The sequence below is a fragment of the Hypomesus nipponensis genome, chromosome 11, assembly GCF_054491055.1.
Source record: "Hypomesus nipponensis isolate SF chromosome 11, ASM5449105v1, whole genome shotgun sequence".
Taxonomy (NCBI): Eukaryota; Metazoa; Chordata; class Actinopteri; order Osmeriformes; family Osmeridae; genus Hypomesus; species Hypomesus nipponensis.
In genome coordinates, this window is record NC_140371.1 from 14477703 (window position 1) to 14502827 (window position 25125).

Below are 25125 nucleotides of genomic sequence, written 5' to 3' on the forward strand. Positions count from 1 at the left end.
TGGAGTTTGGCCAAAGCTCTGCCCCAGAGAAATTGAAAAGAAGGGAATTGCTGTATAGTTTTCTTACAGCCTAACAGGGGTTTGTTTGTCCAGCACCAGACAAAATAAAAATCATAATGAACATTTAATTGACAGCACTGGTAGAAACTGGCATTCGAAGTTAAGGGTTTCTCTTTTATTGCTGACAACAATCTGAGAAAATTACCTCATTATATTCATCCCTACCAAGAATGATGATTGCTATTTGCTTGAAATGGTTTGTTTCAACGTTAGACAATATACAGTCATTATTATACCTGAATGAGAGAGACCTGACTGAATTTTCATGTTCCCTGATGTTAAAGTAATACTAGCTTTTTCAACATAATATGGAGACATAAACTAGCCTTCTGACACCAAATTCCTCTGATTTAAACGGTATTACTGGATACAAATGAATGTTAATAGTATAGAAGCAATTTCGGCTTTGTTTCACAAAAGATTGGGGTTGTAGATGTTAATACGGTTTTTGTCTAATGTCCTACTTCAAAACCCTATCGTATTTTCTAGGCTATAGTTACAGAGCTTGGCAATACACATTATGTCAAGATAAGACATACTATGTTTGTGGATACATTCTGAATCAGTGGATACTGTGAATGTTTCAATGCTCCATTCTGTCACTCTACCCCTTTACGCTGAGCCCAATCCTTCCAAAATATGGAAGTCATCCTCTCCAACGAGCTTGGGAGCATCATTCCGCGTCATATTGCCGATCTACACCAGAGGGATAGGACACCGAGATAACTTAAGTATTTCGAAGGAGCTCGTTCGAAGAGAGAGAGAGAGAGAGAGAGAGAGAGAGAGAGAGAGAGAGAGAGAGAGAGAGAGAGAGAGAGAGAGAGAGAGAGAGGCACATAGGCACATATACTTGAGGTGATGGAGAGAATCAGCAATTTTTTAAACCGCGGGAAAAGTGTCCTTCGTTATCGAGGTTTACGCATCTATGAAGTCCGCGACAGACATTGAAAAGTAAGTACAATATACCAGCTGACATAATGGATAAATAATTACTGCGACCTTTTCTGGATTTCTTGGTCATATAACTCCTCTTTTTTTGTACTGTTTGATGGTGGAGGACTAGATGAAGGAGATATATCAGAAACACTTTCCACTTACAATAGGCTGATGATCCGTCGATCAGATAAACAGATTATTAGAATAAGATGTTTACAATTGTTGTTTTAGTTGTAGCCTATGGATGGGAATGGGATTAACTAGATGTGATTCCTTTGCAGGTCCCCATCGATGATATACATTTCGATAAAATATAAAAGTTGATCCACTTCATTGTAATCCATTGTAAGTTATTCAATTGCTCAATTTTTGGCTATTCCTTGTACAGTGATATATATGAGTGGTCTGATGACTCTTCATACTCTAGACTCCTGGGGGCATCCTGCCTCATCAACTTCTATGCCTCAAGATGCAAAATAATACTATCCTTTGAGGTAATCACAGAGAACAAAACGTCATTAATATAATTGTTGTTTTTGCAGAATTGGAGTTGTACCCCCTCAACATTGAAAAAACAATCAGTCAGTGAAATTGAACACTTGTAAGCAGCTGGATATTGGGAATTTGGTGAGACATGGGAGACTCCAACACAAGTCACTTGGCTGCAGTGTACGTGGCAGGGACGCAGAGCACAGTCCTGGGGAGCGAGCAGGACCCCTTCCTGGACCAGTACGACCTGGACTACACCGTTTCTGATGACGAGTTACCGGACACCACACAGGGCCAGGCCTTTTTCCTGGCCACCATTGTCATTGGCGTGGTCCTCATCTGCATCATGCTCGTCTGCGGTGTCGGGAACTTCCTCTTCATTGCCACGCTGGCACGTTATAAGAAGCTGCGAAACCTCACCAACCTGCTCATCGCCAACCTGGCCATTTCAGACTTCATCGTGGCTGTGGTGTGTTGCCCGTTTCTGGTGGATTACTACGTGGTCAAGCAGCTGTCCTGGGACCACGGTCTGGTGCTGTGTGCCTCTGTGAACTACCTGAGGACTGTGTCTCTGTATGTCTCTACCAATGCCCTGCTGGCCATCGCTGTGGACAGGTGGGTGCGGCCAAGATGACTGCCATCTTACGTCAGGCATGTGTGGCTGTGAGTGTGTGTGTGTGAGTGTGTGAATGAGAAAGTGTTTGTACGTGCATTAATGCAATTTTGACCTGTTGTACGTAAACATGGGGTAATCTTTTTTCTAGTGGCCAGTGGATGTTCATACATTCTATTGCATTTTCTTTTGCCACTGTTATAGGCCGAAGAGAAGGTCAAAACTGTGACTGCAGGTACATTTGACCTGGTAGGGCTCTAGAGAAAAGGACTAACCTTTTTTCAATAGAATTTGAATTACACAGACTGAAGCCCACAAAAGGAAAAAGGGAAATTCATTGTATTCCTGCCAAATTGTACTTCAAAGCAGCTCCACAGGGAGGCTAATTCTCACCACAGGTGCTTCTGATGAAAGCCCAGCATCTCAAGTATGTTGGTGTCTTCAGTGTAGGAACACTGTGTGTAAATGAGAGACAATGTGCTGTTGGGGTTATATGTGTTATACAGCTAGCTACTGTAAGAACGTCCTTTCGGTGCATAGTGTCTTTCCTAGGTCAGGGACCATTCGCAGCTTCAGCACAATGCACACGATACACAAAGAACGTCTAGAGAAAAAACGATATTGAATGACAATATTGAATAATGAATTTTGTCGTTTCAGGTAATGTAAGATATCATCATGTCATATTGGCTGTTATTGTTCATCCATTTTAAACTGGAACTAGAAAGCCATCACAAGTAACTGTATCAATCTGAATTAGCCTACTCACCAGCAGAACAGTTAGAGAGATTACTCATCACAGGCTGACCTCCAGTTCTCTGCAGGCTTTGATATACCACAATATTGTTGTATATATTGTACGCTAAGTATTTCTTAGGTACAATTACCTATTTTGAAAAGGAGAGAAGACTGTACTGACAATTATTTGTTCGATGACTTCTGTAAAGCTTTGAAACCCAGAACTGACCTTTCTTGGCAGCTCCTAAATAAATGTGATAAGATTCGGAAGCAGAGAAAGAAGAAAGCAAGGCATCACAGGCATACAGAATGGCTGGAGCAACCTCTAACTGTTCCATTCTCCCCTCATTAGGTACATGGCCATCGTGCACCCCCTTAGGCCACGCATGAAGTACCAGACAGCCTACTGCCTGATCACAGGGGTGTGGATCGTCCCCATCCTCATCTCCATCCCTTCTGCCTACTTCGCCTCTGAGACCATGTACCCACGCGGAGGTGCCGACGCCCAGACCACACACAAGGTGTTCTGTGCCCAGATCTGGCCCGTGGACCAGCAGGCCTATTACCGCTCCTACTTCCTGTTCGTCTTTGCCTTGGAGTTTGTTGGGCCCGTGGTGGTCATGGCCATGTGTTACGCTCGGATCTCGCGGGAGCTGTGGTTCAAGAGCGTTCCCGGCTTCCAGACGGAGCAGATCAGGAAGAGGCTGCGTTGCCGCAGGAAGACGGTGATGGTGCTGATCGGGATCCTTAGCGCCTACATCCTGTGCTGGGCTCCGTACTACGGCTTCACCATCCTGCGGGACTTCCACCCGACACTCATCTCCCGCCAGAAGAACTCGCTGGTGGCCTTCTACATCATCGAGTGCATCGCCATGAGCAACAGCATGATCAACACTTTCTGCTTTGTCAGCGTGAAGAACAACACGGTCAAGTACTTGAAGAGGATTGTGCTGCTGCGCTGGAGGTCCTCGTACGCACCCAACAAGATGGTGGATGAGACTGAGCTGAGAACCTCCAACATGCCGGTAACTGAGGTGGTGGAATGATCAGGAATCATGAAACTGTTTCTACTTAACTGTTTCACAGTTGAGTTGATGTTGGTCTACTGGTAGAGACTGTGTAAATTATATTGTGGAGAGGAATCTTGGGTGTATTTTATTTTGAGTATACTATATTACTGTGGAAGACAGAAAGCTGATTTGAATTTCGAAAATGTGTGTTCAATTACACTGTCGGATACAGATGATAATCTAATGTACAGTGGGCCTATGTTGAACATGAATGTACAAAATGCAACTTTTATAGTGTTATACTTTCATTCATGTTTTGCTTACGTAATTCATTGTATCAAAATGCAATTTTTTCAACAACTGGATGTTCGTAATTGAATTGTGATCTCTCAGGTCAGACAGAATCTGTGAAGATGTTGCATCACTACTCTATGTTCCTTTGACATGTTTTGATCAGTCTAAAAAACACTTTGAGACTTACTAGAATCCTAAATCTTGGCATAATTTTGGCCTCTCATATTCTAACCTTCTTTTACTCTGCACGTTACAATGCCAGTAATATTTTCTTTGACATTCTCACCTCATACCACATGCAGGCACCATAACTCAAAGGTATTTACTGTTACTTGGCCTTTAAAAAGCAGTGACAACAGGATGTTCTCTGTGCTGTTTGTGTGCTTCTTTTCGGTGCTTTCTCTTACAGATCAATAGAAGCAATGTGTCCATGGTAGAATGTCCATCCAGTGTGTTGCTATTTTCCTGTTGTGATTTGTATGGAAATGTTTCTGTAGTACTTACATTTGCCTGCTTTTTGTTGTCTACTGCATGTTTAGTGTGCTTATTAAAACGACATGCGACAGAACAGAAGGACGGATATTTTTCCTTCCTGCTCCATTTCGGGATTACTTTGTTTGTGTGAAAGGCTGAACTCAATACACACCACAATACCACCTGGAAAATGTAGGAGATTTGGATTGGATAACTCTTCTTTGAGTTATCTACTCTTATTGTAGGTATGTACAGTACCAGTCAAAAGTTTGGACACAAACTGTCCCATTCACATGGGAAAATGTACACAAACTTTTGACTGGTACTGTGCATTGATTATCTTTAGTCAATCCACATGTTTTCAAAGCCCCAAAGTTGGCCAGATCTAAGGCATGAATATGCAACCATTCCAACCTTCATTTGACTCTCTGAAGCACACCTGATTTCTCTTAAGAATGTTTCAGTCGGGCAGCACAATAATGGGTTTATTATCGTTCCTCTTCATTTCAATCCAGCCACAATAGCCAGTTCATAACCAAGTGGACATTTTGTCTAAAACAATATATTTGTTTTCGCAGTAATGCAACAAAACACAAGTTGTGTTTTATCCCACCCTTAATGGTATGGCTGGTGCCTGGACTGACATTTATTGGTTTTCTCAATTGTAACACCTGCTTAATAGAATGCAATTCACTTGTGTATTCTCAGATCAGAGAGCCTAACTGAAATGCAATTTGTTCTGTATCTTTTAATCACAAAATGTGTTTCTTATCATGAGATAACATGCACGTGCAGGTCCTCACTCGAGAAATGTCTACATACAACATCACCAAACGTACATCTGTTTTCTTACCTCGTGAAGTCCAGACCATGGTCACTGAAGATCAATTGACTGTACTTGACATGAATCTGTGCCTCCCCTAGATGTGGGGAGTGCTTATTCTGTTCCCCTTTAGTGATCCTAGTGAGGTTAAAGTGACACTGGCAGGTCAGCACTCTGCAACAGTAGACAGATTAGCTCTGAAAGACCTCAGTATGTAGAAACTTGGCACACACAGACGCACACACACGTATATACACTTGGGTAATCAAATAAACGGTCCTGGATTACATAACAGACACACATCTGTAACTGTATAATACCCTTAACTTCTCCTCCTGAATAACTGTTATTGATATTATCATAATCGTTTAGTATGGACCCATTTCATCAAGAGAGGCTCCTGTTCTCCACATCCTGTACCAGCTTTCACAGATCAATGTTGTTGCAGGTTATACTTAAATCTAGGCATTTTACATCTTACTTTATTTGTACCATACCTCAATATTGCCCTGGCCTGACCAAGCCACATTCTCCTCCATTCTGAGCATCACAGATGTTTAAGTGTCAATGAGATTTGGCATTATAACTATTCATCAGTCTGGAAGCACATTTAGCACATTGACCGCTAATGAGGCTTGTCATTCTTTATACTAATCTTCCTTGAGGCCTTCAGTCAGAGCCAAGGGCTGTTTTCTTTCCATTAGCATGCACTGTTTATTGGTGGTGTTTATTGCCCACATCAGTCTCTGCATTAACCCCTGTAAGCTCAGCTGTCAGTTAGCCAGGCTCTATGTTTTGTTCCTCACCATCTCCCTATGATACCGATTGCTAAAACCGTTTAGACATTTCTTGTTATCACTGAAGGATAAATTCACAACATTAACGTAAGATGACAATACCACTATGTGTATTCACACTCCACTAATCTGTTTATTGCTTTTGTTGATGTGTGAGCATTTATTGCTGGCCAGCAAAGTGCTGAGGGGTAAAAATGGTGACACTGGCAGAGATGTGATACCAGATGTCAAAATAAATAAGTGCAGTCTCATTCTGGACATGCAGTAAACAAGCCACAAGCTTTTAAAAGTAGGACCTTAAGACAGAAAAGGAGGGTTTCAGCGCTGCTTTGAACCGCCGAATCCACCGGCACAGTTGTCAGTTCAGACTGTGTTCTGCACTGGTCATCTTTGGTGGCACCAGCTGGGCTGTCTCTTGACCCGCCCGACCCGTCTGACTGTCCGCCTGTACAGCTACGAGAGCAGCATCAGCACTATGGGCCAATCTGGGTCACCATAAGAAGGTCGCCATGGCCCCAGGCTGTGATCAACTTGCATTAGATACATTCTCTGTATGTGTGTGTGGGTGAGTGTTTGTACTGTGTAGGTACAATCGAATGCATACATACTGCACAGGTAGCTCCAACATTAATGGAAGTAACATATCTCCTTTAATGTCATCAGTCCCCATTTTATGGCACACAATACTCCATAACACAACCACAATCCCTTTCCAGACGGCATGCTTTTGCTTTGTCAGCGCAGGCTCATCCCTTGGCAATTAGTAATTACACCATGCCTGCATCAAAGTAATTAATTCAAAGGTACTCAACCACAGAAGCACTATCTGTAAGAGAAATCCATATCTTGTGGTTGAGTCACATTTACATGTCAGACTCAACAAGCTCAAATGAACTGGCACTGTGATGAGAGAACAGATAATGCTAGACAGAGTTACCCAACCACTTACCAACAAACGTAATCTTCAAAATCAATTTCAATGCCGTCCGGACTCTAATTAGGTCTCCTGACTATACTTGTGTTCTCTGTACTTAGGATCCAATGATCTTCTAATGTCCAAGAGGCTGCTGACGATGGAGCGTCGACCAATGGGAGAATCAGTATTCTCTTGTGTGTAATTAAATTCAATAATTGTCTATTACTGTACGCACAGCTCAGAAAACTGGTGGGTGTCAGAAATGTGAAATAGTAAGTGTTTCTGTGCGTACATAGGCAGATCATTTAGATGCGTGCACAACCTCCATGAGGTTTCATTAACACTCTGCATTCAAAGCTGGGTGAACCCAAAATCTTTCATCCTATCTAATTACACACCTAAGAACCAGTTACTCATTGCAAGGCTTTTAAAACTACACATAAGTGCCAGCATGTTGCGCAGACGAATAGCTTTTAGTACACAGCTGGGCCACTTGTTGGTCGTTTATTACAGAGATGACTGTGAGCTTAAAAAGACAGCCTTGCTTTACTCAGAGTGCAACGATGGGCAACAGGTGAGATTGTATCTTTGGGGCCATGTTGATAGGAGTAATGGTTGCATAACTGCTGATGTTAAGGGCACGGCTCAACAGTGCACCATTAATTAAATGTTAGTGTGCATCTGTTCCCCAGCCCTGAGCTTCTCTGCCTGCAGTACTTGTATTGTCTGCTGGTACATCACCGAGATCTGTTGCTACACTGAAGACAAAGAGAGTTTGTTCCTAATCCTTAAGATCAATGGTTCTACCTCTCATGTAAACTCATTTCTACTAGCACAGACTTACATACTCAAAAACTGCACCAGTGTTGTGTTAATGTAGACCATGCCTCACACTCAGAACAGCAGTCAAATCTGAATCTTGATAAGCTTTGGTTAATTATAGCTTGTTCTCTCCTTTTGCTGCCAATCAAGAGATCATTTCAGGCCACCATTACCCTCCAACTGTTCCCTCCACTGTAAAGTTCCAACTGTGATTGCTGTCAAATGTGAGATTTCTCATGGCTCTCAAGCAGAGTAGACATCTATCAAGTGGTGACCAGATTGAATTGAGTAGTTGTCTGTGACAGCCTTTCAGGGGCCAGTTTAGGCCACAGAGGACCTGAGTAGAACACATGAAAATGATGCCAGAACACATACCACGGCATGTGAAGGCTACATTTGAAAAGGATGAATGTACATTCAGTACGTGCTAATTTCCACTTGATTTTAAAGCAATCCTGACAAAAGCATAAACATACACTGGAATTTCTTGGTTTAGTTTTGAATTAATTGAATCTGTTACTATATGATTAAATTAAATATACATTAATGTTTACTGTTGCATGCCAGGTGGGACCCCTGCCCCCACCTCTCATATGCTAATTTAGTCTGACCATTCTTGCTCTGATTTAACCCATAGAGTCAAATAACGGCAATTCCAGCATATTTGGTAAAAATTGATGCACTGTTCAGTTTACCCCTTTTCCATTAAACCTAGGGGAATCATTTTGGTTGTTTGGCCAATATTAAAACCCCATACTCCGTGTTAGACTAATTGCATGAGTATACAAGATGGGCCCAACAATCTTGTCTTCCAAATGGGAGACAAATCTAAATTGACAAGCTCATTAACAGTAGCTCGAACGTGGAACAGAAGATGGATGGGGTATCAAAGAGAGAAAGCCCATAGCCCTCACCCAACAACATGCAGAACAACAAAATTACAATAACTGAGCGATGCATGTTTTCTGCTAACCCCTTGACCCAGGAGGCGATAAGCAATGGAAATGTCTGCAGCTTTAGAATGTGTTCATTTTTCTCTAATGAGCTGCATCTGGCAGCCTGTCATCGATTGAAAAAATCAAGACTATTTTTCCTAACTATAAATTAAATTTTGTTTGCACGAGCAGTACAATGAATAAATACCGTACCTCAATTGATTTTGCATAGAAGCTAATGTCAAGCACACATGTTTATCATTAGAGTTTTTTAATGATTTAAATAACGCCTTAAAGTTTTGCTTGTGTTTGTTGTTTTGGTGCTTTTATCTATTCATCTTCCATTTGTTCCACCCCCCCCCCCCAAAAAAAAAACATGAATAAATACATGAAAGTACAGATAATTCTTTTTTTTTTTACAACTAAACAGTTTTAGGATCTGCTAAGCTATCTGCTTCTACCCCTGCTTTTCCAGGTTCTCCACTGAGCTACAACATCAGTTCCCCCAGCCTCATCCTGACTCTGACCAGGGCAGAGCGGGAACATAGTGTCCTGGAGGACTCTGTTGTCTGAGTTGACGTTACTTTCTGGTCTGCCGCGCCTCCGTTGTCAACACGCTAAATCAGGAAATGGCTTCTGTTGCTCCCCAAGGACTTACAGAGAAGCCCTTCAGCTGGTGTCAGCCCTGTGGAAGCTGCCCTGGGAGGGAGCTGAGAGTTCCTGATGCCTTCAGAGAAGTGACAGTGGAAGACATGCCATTCCACTGGGGTTTTTAATCACCACTTTTCACAACAATCACATGAAAACAGCTGGAGAGTGCATTGGCATCAGGGGGTTTCAAAATATACTTTTTGGGCGTCACATTGTTGTGACTTGTCTTTATTTAGAAATACAAACTCATCTTTTGTTTTCTATTTTCTTTACTAAGGGGACATAGATCAGGGGGAATCATGTTTTTAAAATGTGTTATGTTTTCCATTGAAGTCAAGTGGTTTGCTGTGGAGGCAAATGAGTGCACTGAATTGAAATGCCAAGAAATTGGTCAAACACAATTTTTGGGGGCTTTCTGCTCTTGCCTATTAGAACTCTACATTTTCTCTCAAACTCCAAAGTAGTGCAACATTGATACAGTACATACTGTTGGGTCTCAGAGTTTGTTAAAATTAGATGCTCAGAGGCAATTACCATGCAACCGAATTTGAAGTCAAACATTTTATTACATAATGATGCGGCTCTTGACATGAAAAGCAAACCTTAATCACAAACATTAATTTAAGAGATTCATCAAACAGTCCCATTCTAGAAAATGTTCCCCCATTTTTTGTGATGTTATTGAGCCAGACTGTTGAAATTGTAAACAGTACAAGTATCTGGTAACAGTAATTGAATAGAAATAAACCTAATGAACCAAATCCTGCTGTTGTTTTGAAGTCCCATCAGTGTTTCTCAAAAGCTTCTATGTTTTAATGTTGTTTTATTGGAATGTTTAACTGTTTTATTGAGTCTGTTCCCACCTTTTCTATTTGCTGGTTTGAGTCACTTACCTTGAAAAATAGGAACAGGTTAGAAGGAATTGTTAGAATGTGCAATACAATTGAAACAACAAATCCAATGACTCTTACAAATGGCAAAACTCAAAAGACCCAGTCTTTGCTGACCTGAGTCACCTACTGTATTGGTTCAGTTCAGGTTGTTTCCATCTAGTCACAGACAATCTGCCAAAATGCAGTACCAATAGCTTTAAGAACCAATTTGTCCCTACTGCTTTTGGCCTTTTGAATTTAATCACATAATTTCAGTGAATTGTTTGTGTGTTGGTGTTGATTGTAGATGATGACTGTATTTATCTACTGGCGGCAGTGCAACAAATTGCCCTTCTGGGATGATGGAGATGACCTTGACTAGGATAAAAAAGACTCTTAACATTGATGTTACTTTGTAAGTTAACAGAATCTATATTAAAATGTTATTAAAATGTCATTATCCAAGGCTTAAGGTGTATGTCTTTAAGGTGAGTTGTCAACAAAATGTGTACATTTTGTGTATATATCCAAAGATAATTATGAGATTGTTCCATCGCTGGAGGGAAGAGAGAACTCTTTCTTAAAGAGTGAGAGCAATAAGGAATACCACAATCAGGTCAGTGAAACAGTTTGAGACTTTTTTTCTTAGAACATCTGGGGAAATTCAGTTATTTTTCTGGATGTCCCAATGCAGAAATGGTTGATGAAAAGTCATGGCATCATCCATCTAATTAGTATACTGGCCTTTTTAGATGCTGGTCAGCTCTGATTTAGTCTAAGAAGGCAAATTTGACTTTACTGGCACTTTGGATGCAGCCTGCAGAGCGGTTTTCCAAGAACCCAAAGTATGCAGATGTCTTTCCTTTGTAACTCCCTTTATTCTTTTTCTCTTTACATACGTTCTGCCAACTGTGCTCCCTGCTTGTATTCTTTTTTTCCTTCCTTCCATACTCCTTCCCACCCTTTTCCTTCCTTACTTCTTGACAACGTTTATTTCTAACTTTCTTCAGTTGTCTCTTACTTAATTCTCCTCATCCCTGCTCTCACTCTTTAAGTAAATCTCTTTTCTCAGGATTTTCTATCCGTGGCATCAGCATGTGAAATGCTGTGGAAGCATCACCTTGACCCCTAGGTAAGGGAACACATTGCGGAACCAAAGCACAGAAACCACCAGTGAATGCATGAAAAAATACATACTCAACAAGGGCACTGCCTGAGGTTAAATGTTGGTTTTTGATTTGACCATCTTGGTGTGAATTGCACCAGCTCCCTTTGTGCTGTTAGGATATGCCAAGACCAATAAATGAAGGTTTACACCATGGAAAGGTCAGCCACGTAGAGGCTAATGAAGCACAGTCAACCGCTGCCAAAGCCCATGACTGGCTTAACAACAGACCTTCAGTTAGAACCGCGGTGTCAGTTGACAAGCAGCAGCTATGCATCATCCCAACCTAGTTATCCCTTATCCTTCTGGACTCAGGCACATATGAACTATTTAATATCCCCTCTGGTCTCTTGTAAACGGTTGGATAGCGACCTGTGATTCTTAACATCTTTATTTTTCAATTTAGCGCTTTTGTGGAAATCTATTTATGCGTGACATTTGCTTTTCAATTTCATCTATGTGTCGTTTTATATGCTCTCTCTCATCCGTTACAAAAGACTCAAATTTGCAGCCGTTGCACAAGATTGCCTGCCTAACCGTATATGCCCAATTCATTTATATACCTGCGGGTAGATTTCTATTTGGACGGCGCATTGTTCTTGTGCTCCATTAGTGTCTGTGTCACTAGCGGTCAGTTAACAGCTGTTGCCCTGGCATCACAAGGTCTCCTCCCTGAGGCTTGTAACATTTGGACGTATCCTCTTATCGTGGCATGAAAGCCAGGAGATGGAATGAGAACACCCTCTAAAACTGGGGAGGCGTCCATGGTCACTTTATTTCTCAGCCAGGTCTCCTATGGTCACTCCGATTGACACAAAGGCACTTAGCAGAAGATCTGGAAAGATTCTCAAATTAATTAAAATAAAATGACCAAAAGAGCACAGAAACCCTTGCAAAAGAGTCATCCATTAGTGGCCACATTACACCTCAGCAGGAAGAATGCTAGATGTATGCCCACAGCTTGGAACAGAGGCTGCATACATCTTATCTGGCAATGATATTGTTGCTAATGTCCGCAAACATCATACAGGTTCTGTAAAGATGGATCTCATCTGATGTGCACATTCACACACCCTAAATTGAACTGAATCACAGTCTAAATAGGAGTGATGAACACTATTTCCTTTGAAGCTTGATAAGAGTCCAGCATCTTCTCTGGTACGTTATCTGGCATGATGTAGTTACATCGCTTACAGTAACTGATGAGACACATTTGGTGAGGGACAATGTTGTCTATGAAGGTACCAGTGAGGATGGGAGAGAGAGAGAGAGAGAGAGAGAGAGAGAGAGAGAGAGAGAGAGAGAGAGAGAGAGAGAGAGAGAGAGAGAGAGAAAATGTTATGGGATTATAGAGGATGGAACTTTATTAAATATGTGAACGCTGTCTCTCAGCATCACTCATCTGAGAACAGATTAGTCCTCTTGTAATCATGATATACAAGACCATGCCGGGGGCCTTGTGCTATAAACATAACAAAACATATAGCATGCACTTAGACACACACATTCTCTCTCAGACACACATTCTTGCTGCACAGAAACAAGAGTGTCTGGCTAGGGCATCTTTGATGCTGAGTGGGTGCGAAATGTGGAAACTACCAGATTTTCATACTCAGTCCAGCCCCACTCCGCACCCTTCCCCTCTGTTATAACTTTAGAATGTAGTCCAGACTGGAAACTTCCTGGATGTTGTTACTTCTCTCTCTTTCTTAGTTTTTGTGTCCCTTTTTGCTATTGTTTCACTACCTCTTTCTTTTTAGTCTGTTTCTTGTACTACTTTTACTCTCTTCTCTTCTCTACTCTCTCTCTCTCTCTCTCTCTCTCTCTCTCTCTCTTGAATTAAACAATGATTGAACATTGATTAAACAATGAACATTGATTTAACAATGAAAAGACAGGGAGAGAGTCTTATGTGAGTTCCGGTCCCAGTCTTGTCTCTCCTTCTCTTGGCTCCCTGCACCACCTGCTTCTTGTTTTGACCACACATGGACAACAGACCAGCTGTTGTCCATGTGTGATTACCTTGCCCTGTATATATATGTCCGATCCCTATTTCAGTCCTTGTTGCTTTGTTTTCATACCTGTGAGTATTTCTTCTGTTTCTTCCAGTTTTTTGCAGAATCAACAGGGTATCATTCGAACACTTCTGGGTACCATATGAAGATCTGGGCAAAATTGAACGAGTTTGGTGTCTTGCACAGTCACTTTATTATGAAGTCGGTGAGATTGTTGCTATCCTGTGAAGTGTAAAAATTGAATATTTGAAGTAATTTGTCTAGTCCCAATAACCAATCATGTGCCTGGTTGTAGAATTGGGGGTTTGTGTGAAAATAAGTAACTGTGAAGAGATTAAGACAACCTAACTTCACCTTGGATGAGATGGAAGTTCATTGATCTAGAGATACAAAATTTGAGTCATGGAGATGGTCAGCATCTGCTAGGGATTTCTACGTCAAGTAACTGTAAGGGAATATTTATCATTGGCTGTCAGTGCATCTTCGTCTGAAGTCTCCGGAACACCTGAGCAATTCAAAGCGATGTTGTGGGTCCAAAGAGCAGCAGTACAGTCTGCCCTCGGACTCCAACTGAATCAAGGACACGAAGAGTTTAGGGGTTAGGTATGTGTTTCAAATGTCTTATTCATCCTGCCTGATGAAAAACTGTTTACCTAAGGTGTAAGGAGACTACCTAGTTGATGTTTATAGACTAAATGTTTAAACAGTATATACAGTATATATCATTTTCAAAACATCTGTGTGGAGAGATCTTTTCAGTGCCCAAGGGGTTGCTGAATGTCCATACATTACAGTGAAAAAAGAGAATTTAGGAGTTTATCATGTATGCCTGTGGGTTTGTTTTGGTATGCCTATAGTCTTCCCCCACAACTTTGAAGATGAAATTGTGATTTGGTATCAAATGGGAAAAATGCATTTTTTGTATTTATTCATCTACAGAATCCAGGAAAGTAGAGTCAGACCAGATTGGTTATGTGTCCAAAGTAGAAGACCATGCAATTCCCTTTCCCCAGACAACAAGATCCTTCTAGATGTGGTCGTCGTCAATGGTTTGAGCCTACATTATGCACACAATCAGGTGAGTGATTACTTGTAAAAACAGGACCATAAAGGTGTATTGAGATGAGGTTGTTATCATCCCTGCCTTTTGCCAGAAGAATAGAATAGTGCAGAATAACAAGTTTAATACAGTAGAACTGTTTTCCAAGCATGTAGCCAATTTCATCCCAAGATTACATTACATTTGCCGTGATCTACTCCATCCAGGACCACTACAGCACCTAAGTCCAGTGTGAAACACTGTGCACTATGCAACACTGTGCATTTGGCACACCCATTGGGGGGTTGGGGATTGAGAAGGTGGCTATTGACACACAGATGTATGAAGGACACATGCACATACCAAAGATATTGTACAATATGCAGTACATATACACACAAGCACACACTCTGAGACCAGTCTTTCAAGATTGTTCATGACTCCACTCCAGCTACATTGCATCTCATATTTTGAACAAATCTGCATGCAAACGGAAATTTTTAAAAGGCAGATAAAGTAAATCGATCTGCAAAATTTGAATTACTTAATATATATATTTTTGTATTCTATCACGCTAACATTTCCTTCCATGTTTTGATGTAGCAATTTGTATGTACCTACATTGTTTTCCTTATAGGTATAGCTATGTAGCTTCATGGTAGGTAATGTAACCTTAATAAATTGTTGCCAGTGACTCTTACGTGGAAGTAAAACTGCCAGTGTTTCTCACACGCAGTGCTGAACAGTCTGAAGGGTACATTCTCAGATCCTCCTTGAGACTTCAGAATCTTTCTTTTTTTTTATTTAATCAATTTCAGACACACTATAGCAAGCCATTTTTTGGAGCCTGTACATCTCAAAGCTTCCTTTGAACCAGGGTTCGGGGCCAGTATTGCTTTAAGCGATTCACACTTGTGTTTTACTCTCACAGTGTTGTGCCCCTAGATTTGATACAACCACTGCTCTTGCTGATTATTCATAGTTTGTTTGGTTGAGAATTTGCATCATGAAATGGCTTTCTGACGTCCGCTCTCAATGTTATGGAGTACTGAAGAGCCACTCAGATTGGGAGCACTCACAGCCTCACTCACGGCCTCACTCACGGCCTCACTCATGGCTTCACTCACAGCTTCACTCACAGCCTCACTCACAGCCTCACTCACAGCCTCACTCACAGCCTCACTCACGGCATCACTCACGGCCTCACTCACGGCCTCACTCACGGCCTCACTCATGGCCTCACTCACAGCCTCACTCACGGCCTCACTCACGGCCTCACTCACGGCCTCACTCACGGCCTCACTCACGGCATCACTCACGGCCTCACTCACGGCCTCACTCACGGCCTCACTCACGGCCTCACTCACGGCCTCATTCACGGCCTCACTCACGGCCTCACTCACGGCCTCACTCATGGCCTCACTCACAGCCTCACTCACAGCCTCACTCACAGCCTCACTCACAGCATCACTCACAGCCTCACTCACAGCCTCACTTACACCCATAACAAGCATCAAAAGAGGAGGCATCTAACAAGGAAGTTATTGAGAGAGGAGTGGAGAAAGCTCATCATTATAGATGAAAGGGTGTCAAGCATGAACAATTAAAGATTGAGATGATTTCATATAAAGGGGATATCATTGACTAGATAATTATGTTTATTTGCCGTTTTATCCTGCATGTTATGTTATAATCGTATTACAGTAACGCAAAAGTGACTTTAGCATTGTTCAGGCTAGATGGTGACGAATGTGTATTTAGAGTATTTGAAAGAATGTTTGAATGAATGATTAACGAAAGGTAATCCTTTTTTTGTGTATTTAATTTTGTATTAATACAGCATCCATTTTGTTCTGTATTTCATTTGTTAAGTATTTGTAATATCTTTTGAATGTGTTTGAAAATACAACTTTAAATCATAAGAGAAAGAATCTTAAGCGTTTGCAATATTATTTCTTGAGTTGGGTCAATAAACCTTCCTGTGTCTAGACTACAGCTGTGAGTCACTGACTTTACACTTACTTCACAGTAAACCTGTTCAGAATTCTCTCATCCACTTTGAAGGCAACACAGATCTTTGTTACCGACAAGCCTTCTTGAGAGCCAAACATAGACTAGGAAGATGAAATGTGTGTTCTTTATTAGAATAGGTTTTCAATTTAGGACACTCCAATTGAAACTTTTCTCAAACTTTTTTTCTTTAAGTTTATTTCAATGTGATACTTTTGAAAAGAGAGGAATAATTGAGAACAGATCATTACCCTGGCCCTTTATAGTTGGCAGATACATTCAAACAAGAGAACAATGTTGGTTTCTGTCTGTGAATACACTCCTGTGTGAAAATACTTTCCTTCTGCCACATGAGTGAATTTCACATATCCCATTCTTCTGCCTTGATGCCCTTCATTCAGATTCAAAAGAGAGATAGGTAGAACTTCACAGTTTCATCAAGCTGAAGGAGCCACAGTCTTCGACAGTGGCAAAGTGTATCATCCTTCTCTGAATGACATGGTCTATTGACCTTCTACTTGCTCTGACTATAGGCTGGGAAATCATTGATGAAAACCTTTTTTCTTGTTTTTCCAGGATAGCAAGACCTTTCTCTGAATCACTGTAAAGCCTGTCATTCACCTCTTGTGAAGTTTGGATCTTAAACAACTGACACTCATGCATGTGTGCAGGCATGAATGCACTCACACACAAACATACTGTACACATACATGTACATACAATAAGAAAACTGGATCGGTTCATTCACTGACTGGACTGGGTTCTGTTGTCATCAATCACCAACCCAGGGACCATTGGCAGACTCATGACTCTCCTGTGAGAAATCTTAACCCACATGTATTTTATTACCCCTCTATCAATCCCTCCATCAGCCAGCTGAGCCGAGAAGTTGAACAGTGTTCTGTCATATTTAGAGCGCGACAAGGCCTGTTATTCAATGCTCTTCCTTTGTGCAGTCTATCAAAGAGAAAAGGAGACGGCAACATGTTACGCTTGATTCACTTGTGGGTTTCTATTGAAGGCTTTGGATTTAAATGAGTATACTGTGCGTGGGATTGCAGAGGGTTTTCAGGTGCATCCCATTGGGAAAATATAGTGTAGCTTCTGCTTTTTTGTTGTTGTTACCAATCAGGGAGATGGTTTAGATTGAGTAAGAATATTATATCAAATATTATATCAAAGGTGGTAATGGTGGCCTGCTGCATACAAACAACCTCCCTCCCCAGGCTGTTTTTTGTCAGATCAGTTGGACAGAAGTGTCCAAATAATATTCAAGCTTGTTCTGTCCACTAGGAAGCGTATGTTAGTGTATACTGTCCTCTTGTGTTCAACTCGTGATCATGCATGAACACAGCCAAAAATATGCACAGGCTCTTTGCTTGTGACTTGAAGGTGGCCCTTGTCAGACTCGAGACATGAACAGATCCTGATGAGATGTGTAAATTCAGAATGTGAGGAGGAGACTCCCAGGTCAGTCTGCCATCAGGAGAACAGTGCTGTCAAACACAACACATTCCCACTGGAACGAAGAGCAACACGTTTGTCATTGTGATGAATCCAAGAACTGGTGACAGTTCTATGAACTCTGACTCTATACCCAAAGGGCCAAGCTCAGAGCTGATGGAATGACCTCTCCATACTTTAGAGACCATGTACAAAACTATAGAGACAGGGTGAAATGAGGACTCCTTACTTCACACAGATCAAGCATATTGGCTTCAGGTGTGAGTGGATGACTTCCTATACAGCTAATACACAGAACAATCTGAGTTTAAAAACAAAATGTAATATTTCTGCTGTGTATAATCACTAATTGAACGCAAGAGGGCAAAGTACACCAACTGCAAGCAGTTGAGTCAGAGGACAGCCTTCAACCAGCCCGACGATGAAGAGAAGGGAGGTTTATGGTGAATAAAACTAGTCATAATCCAGGTCAACAGGGCATTAGCTCAGCTTCAGCCACCCACACGAGGTACACAGGTAGCAGTTTTGACAGTAAAAAGGATACTGATATGATTTATTTATATAGCTTTAGCACCTCGTGACTTCATGGAGGTCTCTAACAGGACCATAGTTCAGAGAGAATGAACTGTAGAACCATCACCTCCCTAACACTGTGCTCCTTAGTGCAAGTGGGCCAAATCGAATACAAAAAACAATTTGAGACTTTGTTTATAGTTGCCCCTTAGATTAATGTACTTTGTTAACATGTACATGTGTGTGGAGGTACAAATAACAGTGGGGTCCTTGGATCTATTGAATGGAATATATTTAAAATGTTACACAGTTTAAATATTTGAATGATATACTGTATATTACAGGTGCTGCATACACTGTATTAACTGAAAACAAATACTTGCTGGTGGAGTTTTGTACAGTGAAGATTCATGAGTGTCAAGCCATCATGACAAGACAAAAAGCTAAAACCACAACATGGCAGAAGGACACAGAAACAGGATATGATATCTCATTTTCTTTCAGGAACAGGAATTGTCTGTACTTTTGATTATTCTTCTGAATCATCACAATGCCTTCTCTCTAATTGTGAAGGCCGGATCATAACATGAACAGAACAAATGACACAAGCAGCCACAACAAAAAAGATAGGCTCACAAACCATATACCATGTACCTTATTTTAGACTCTGCTTCTAGATTGTGTATGTGGAGGGGAGGGTGTCTTAAAGTGTGACCGTCTTTGAGAATAGAAACATGTTTCCTCTCTCACCTCTCTCTCTCTTTGAGCTATGAATCCATGGCCCTTCGATTGAAAAATAAGCAATGTTGAGAAACAACAACATTATAGAATCTGGCATCTATAAGACCTGAGTCTGTGATCTTTCATGCACCTGCTTAGAGTGAATGTCTGTCAAACCAGGGTCTCTCTGGTCTATGCCACTCCACACAGGATATGAGTAGATGAGCTGTTTCTAAGCTTCATTTCCCTGTCTTTGACACGGTATGCATGGCTTTGATCCACTCTTTCCTCTCCTCTGCTGTAGCTGCTTGGAGGAAGTAATGCGTCTCGTCTGAAGTGATGACCTCAAAGAGGTTCCCATCCACCTCGTACCTTTTGGCTGGGGGAGCAGAGGATAAGGGAAACAGGTTTTAAGAGTCTACATGAAAGGAAGCTTTATACCTCCCATTATAACTCAGTCTGTTACAGTGGGGGACCTGTGGTGCACAACTTCCCTGGTCGGAAACTCACCGTCAGGGACGTAGTCTACCGCTGTGATCACCGATGCTCTCAGGTGGATTGAACCTAGGGGCTCATCATCCCCCTTGTAAAATGAGAAAAAAGAGAGTGGAAGTGTAAGAAAGTCAGGGGATAAAGTAAGGGAAAGATAGGGAGAGGCACAGGTGGAAGGAAACAGAGGTATAAGTAGACACAGACAGATAGACAGAAAATGGACAAGGAGGGAGAGGGAGAGGGAGAGGGAGAAAGAAAATAAGACATTTGACACAGTGAAAGAGAAAAGTAGTGATCAAGGGAACAGGTAAAGCTGAAGGGGAAGTAGGAACACAATAACAAGCAAAACAGTTGTAACAATTTTTCAATTCTAACTGCAGAACTGTAGCTTTGATCTCATGCAACTCAAATGGGTTTTTACCTTGGTGGGGTCATAGTAATGGAGAAAGGCTGGGTCATCTCTGAGAATGAACTTCCTCACCTTCCAGTTTTTTCTCTTATGACCCTGTGCAAAGTAAACCAGGAAACCCAATCTTTAGAATGCATATGCAGTTTCACTCACCAGTGAAAGTCACCGCTAATTTTTGGTGGTTGGGAACTTGCACTTCCCCTTCTTACTTTTGTATTGTCCTGGGAGTCAGGTGTCTGAGCGGTTAGGAAATCGGGCTAGTAATTTGGAGGTTGCGAGTTCAATTCCTGGCCGTGCCAAATGACGTTGTGTCCTTGGGGAAGGCACTTCACCCGAATTGCCTCGGGGGAATGTCCCTGTACTTACTGTAAGTCGTTCTGGATAAGAGCGTCTACTAAATGACTAAATATATTGGGCAGCACTCTCGTTTTCAAGAAAATAGGCAGGTCAATCCCCTTTGAGTTTGGCAGAAATTGTCCATGGTGGGAATTAATAGAAGATATGTCTATTTCTGGTCATTGCTGTTGAGAACATCTGAATATTGTGTGTGCTGCTGAGTGCTTCTGAACGTGTGAGCCTGCAGTCTCACCTGTTTGAGTAAACAGCCCTGTTTGACAATGTTTCCCCTGAACTCCTCCTTCACCACTCCATCCTCATCGCTTGAGTAGCCCTCACAGAAGAACCCACTGTCTGCCTGCAACACCGCACATGCTCACTTAGTGTAAAACCAAACACAGGTATCATGAGTGAAAAAAATTAGCTATTTCCTGTGTGATTCATTCCATTCAAGACCACAAACATTTTGTTTCCTATTCAAGATAGACATCCTACATTGCAACAAGACGGAATATAAGATGTTGCATCATGTTCAGGGCCAACTCAGTGTGGGTTAAGGTTCAGCCACCCACACGAGGTACAGTGCCAGTACAGATCTGGACTGACTTACAAAGTAGTAAAGAGCATCAGTTTCATCCAGGAGGAGGGTCTCTGCTCCACCCACCGCCCCCTGCTTGGAGACCTCTCCGGCAGGCTGCAGGAAGCCCTCGTTCAGGAGTCCCGTGGCCAACATCAGAGCCTCTGCCCTGTTCCTCGCCTTGTCCTTGGAGATCAACCAGTCTACCACCGTACCACCTGACAGACAGGGAAGGAATGAGGGAAGCAGGGAGAAAGAGTGGGAGCGAGAAACAGAGAGTAACGAGGAAAGAAAAGTTCACTAATAACATTGAATGGTAATTTGTGTTGCCATCTAATTGTGTGCGAGTGTTGTCTTGCAATACCTGGAAAGCAGTGATTGTAGATTCTCTTATCCTTTTCCAGTTTCATCTCCTTCACGCCATCATCTGGGTCTTTCATTAGCAGGTACAGTTCACTGGAGACAAACAAACAACAAAGAAGTCATATCTTCAAACATGGTGGTAAACCATAATGCTTGATGCTTATTATTCCTTGCTACCCAACTTTTCAGATTTGGACAGGTCCTACCTGAGGTTGACTGTGTCAGGCAGACGGATAGACCTCCGCGTCGACTTCCTGGCAAACTTCCGGCCTCCTTCCAGACAGGAAAGGGCCCTCTTGATGTCCTTCACCCAGGCCTCCCTCTCCTCTAGGTGTGTGGCCTGGAAGAAGTGATCCTGGTTCTTACTCGTCTGGAGCTTGAACACCAGCTAAGGGAAAATCACAGTATGATTATGTTGGGTGGGACCGTTGTGTTTGATGAGCGTTTGCAGTAACAGTACTCTGTACTTTTACCGAAATACAATTCTGACTGAAGAGCTCAGTATGTGTTAGGACAAGAAAGGAAGTATATGTTTGGCTGGTCTATTTAGACGGTTATGGTGAGTGTACCACATTAATAGACACCCCAGAGAAGCAGTCAAGAATGTTACCGCTCTCTTGCTGAAGTCCTGGCAGGGGCTGGTGAAAGTAGCTCCCTTCAAGGGAATCATCCCCTTGGAATTGGCATCTGTCTTCCTCTTGTAGAACTCAACACCGTCCTCTGACAGCACCACCCAAACCACCTTCCAGGAGTTCAGCACTGTGCCCTGCAGAAAGGATGAAGAGAATGACAGATAGGTGATAAGAAGCAGGACTGTATCCGGTACTGAAGAGTTTTGGGCCTTCAACAGTAATGTAAAGTGCTGCAGTAGAACATGGTCGGACAGTCCTTTTCATGTGTGTCAATCAGAACACTAATAGTCCAGGCAAAGGAACTCATTTTGGAGCCAAAAATAGAACTAACATACTAAAAGTCCTAAGATATCCTTGTTGAGGAAATATGTTAAATTCTCATCAATCCGAGATGTGTGCCAATAAGGCCAGGCAACATTACACCCTATTTTTTTCCTGTACTCCTATCAAAATGAAACTTTACACAATGACACTACCCATGAAAAGTAACATTTTAACTGTAACTTTGAGTATGTTGTTCTGGATACCTTAGAAATTATCTATGCTGTAAACAATTATTTTACATTAAGTCTGTCTTAAAATGCTGGACTATAAAGGAAGTGATACCAGCGGGTTATTTTTCAGTTTTGCTGAACACTGTCAACTCACACAAAATGGGATTTTGTTCCTTCATTTAGACATTGACTGTGGGAAAAGGTATCATTTTGACAGTAAACCCCGGGTAAGTATTGAGTGTTTTTTTCGGTTATGATTTTGGTTTTTTAGAATGTGTTTATTTCTAATTGTTTATATTTCACTTTATGTTGTGGTGACCAGCTGAGTAAAAAAAACTGCAGGCAAGTCTTGCACCTACCTGAGCTATTCTAACAGTTCCATGACTTCAGATAAGAATCATCATTTTCCAGAGCAAAGAATGACTCCTTGAAATGACAGACTCATTGTTTCTGATGGTCCCCACCCTCACAAGGACACTGCTCATGAGTCATGTATCATCTTCCCTTAGATCTGTGGTTTGTGGGAGAGCTTCTTATTGACACTCACTCACAGCCTCTAAAATTAACTCAGAAGGTCAGCGCAGACCAGAGAGAAAACACAGCATTGTAGCATTGTAGAAGTAGCTGAATTATGTCACATTCAGAAGCAACCAATGGGTCTGAATCAGTTAACCTGCCGTATTCTATAACTTCAACAACACAAATATTCGTTTTATACACTTATAGACTGTGCATGTCCTTAATCGACATCTACCTAATTCCATCCACAGCATTCACTCACTAGTTAAACAGACACATCTTGGGATGACTGCAAAATGTGGACATCAGCACTTTTGTAAGTTACTGCAGCCAACACAAACCTACTGACACTAGATTGCTCAACCCCTTATCCATGACAAAATCACCTTTGGTTCTACTACAGGGTTCTAGGGATGGTTCCCCCTTCCTTACCTTTTTGACCAGATATCCCTCTCTAATCTGCTTTGGTTCCATTCTCTCTCCGTCTGCTTGCTCCGTGTGTCTGTGTGTGTCTGTCGGCGTGTCAGGGTGACTGGCTTTGTGTTGAGCTGTCACAGCCGCTCTCCTACTTTTGAACGTGAAAGAGGAACACCCATCACCGCCTGACCCCCCCCCCCACACCCCTCCAGCCACAGCTGTGAAACACAGCTAGGGGAAGTGCTCCTCAGGCAGGGCAGGGTGTGGTTCAATGCTGACGAGCCGCTCTCTTCCTCCTACAGGCGTAGACCTCTGACTGTAAATGAAGGCCTCATCTCGTTCTAGACTGATTGCTCCTTCCTCTGGTCAGAGCTGTGGTGTATCATGGGATGACACATACAGTAAGCCTGGGTGAGTCTCTCCAGCACAACTATCTAATCATTTCTGAGTGTCAGATGTCCATTCATATTGACTGTGCGATATGACTTCCATTGTGCAATTTAAGGCTGATTTCTACTGTTCACTAAGTGTGTTTGCAAAATATCGACCGAAAAGTCAGTATGTCAACAGTATACTATCATCATCACTCACCCAGTTTGTATCAGTCATGTGTCATAGGAAGTGGTTTTACGCAACGACCTGCCAAAAGGGAAGTGTTGACTCTGTGTAGATTAGTCCTAGTATATGGCCATCTGTTCTTCCTGTTGATGTGAATCTGTTGCTCAACCCAGAGTGTGGTGCAGGCACTTGGTGTTTAGAGCAACATAACTTGGACCACTATAACAGGCTAGTCAAGTAAAGTACATTTATTTATAGAGCACATTTGAAAACAGCCAATGCTGACTAAAGTGCTGACATGGGCTACATGCAGGAAAATGCCATATGTGTATTTATAAGGGCTATCTTTCTCTTTATACAATTTGGAACTTTGTTTTTGACGCGTGAGTTCTCCTTAAGTGAACAGATTGGTAATTTCTAGTGTCCCCACTAGGGGACACTGCAGACACATGAGATGAAACAGTTGGAGGAGTCTGTTTATGGATGAACGTTAAAAGAAACCATACATGGATTCAAAGGATACATCCACCAAATGTAATAAAACAAGTTAAAAACGCTTTGGACCGATTGCTGTATGTTTGTAACTGTAAAGCTTTCTACCTACAAACAGTTATTTTCATGTTTTATCTGTGCAAGCCTCAGAAAAGCTTGTTACTGGCTTGTGGTAGTCCTGCTAAAACGGGGACATACAGATCTGCCTGTTGGCCTCTATCAGCCTGTCTTTTAATAAACATCAGGAGGGATGGTGTTGATGAGCTTGTTGATGAATATTGGGAGATGGAGTTTCATTAACTGGCACCAGGAGACTCATTTTTCAGAGGCGGTGATTGGAAGATGACCCTGGAAACGGAATATTAATTTTAGCTGCAAACAAAGCAGGTCTGCAGAGGACATTTAGAGCACAACCTCTCATTGTGCTCCAGGGGAATTCACCAGGACACCACAAAAGCACACACACAAACAAAAAAAGTC

The 25125-nt window shown here is 41.9% G+C and overlaps 2 protein-coding genes across 3 annotated transcripts; one reads left to right on the forward strand and one right to left on the reverse strand.

The window, feature by feature from the left end:
• Window positions 1–1630: 1630 nt before the first annotated feature.
• prokr1b (prokineticin receptor 1b) lies at window positions 1631–3882 on the forward strand. Its single transcript, XM_084710252.1, has 2 exons — window positions 1631–2100; window positions 3189–3882. The coding sequence occupies exons 1-2, from the start codon at window positions 1631–1633 to the stop codon at window positions 3880–3882; spliced, it is 1164 nt and encodes a 387-aa protein (XP_084566378.1).
• Window positions 3883–18911: 15029 nt separating this feature from the next.
• On the reverse strand, window positions 18912–23733 carry plek (pleckstrin). Of its 2 annotated transcripts, XR_014768869.1 has the most exons (10): window positions 23611–23733; window positions 22144–22299; window positions 21740–21921; window positions 21535–21626; window positions 21204–21388; window positions 20847–20951; window positions 20270–20353; window positions 19867–19939; window positions 19508–19735; window positions 18912–19419 (listed from the first exon to the last, which is right to left on the reverse strand). XR_014768869.1 is itself a non-coding variant. In XM_084709725.1 (9 exons), exons 1-9 carry the CDS (start codon window positions 23650–23652, stop codon window positions 19596–19598), a joined length of 1059 nt encoding a protein of 352 aa, XP_084565851.1. In that variant the 5' UTR covers window positions 23653–23733; the 3' UTR covers window positions 18912–19595. The 2 variants fall into 2 exon arrangements, 1 of the variants encoding a protein (XP_084565851.1); XM_084709725.1 differs by having other exon boundaries at window positions 18912–19735.
• Window positions 23734–25125: the final 1392 nt, after the last annotated feature.

What these genes read in the sequence shown, in the direction of transcription:
- prokr1b (XM_084710252.1), top strand. Translation starts at nt 1,631, where the DNA reads ATGGGAGACTCCAACACAAGTCACTTGGCTGCAGTGTACGTGGCAGGG. An exon ending in CTGGCCATCGCTGTGGACAG is followed by an intron (nt 2,101 to 3,188) that starts GTGGGTGCGGCC and finishes TCCCCTCATTAG; the next exon opens with GTACATGGCCATCGTGCACC.
- plek (XM_084709725.1), bottom strand. Translation starts at nt 23,652, where the DNA reads ATGGAACCAAAGCAGATTAGAGAGGGATATCTGGTCAAAAAG. An exon ending in CCTGACACAGTCAACCTCAG is followed by an intron (nt 21,627 to 21,739) that starts GTAGGACCTGTC and finishes GTTTGTCTCCAG; the next exon opens with TGAACTGTACCTGCTAATGA. An exon ending in AGGGCTGTTTACTCAAACAG is followed by an intron (nt 20,354 to 20,846) that starts GTGAGACTGCAG and finishes TACTTTGCACAG; the next exon opens with GGTCATAAGAGAAAAAACTG.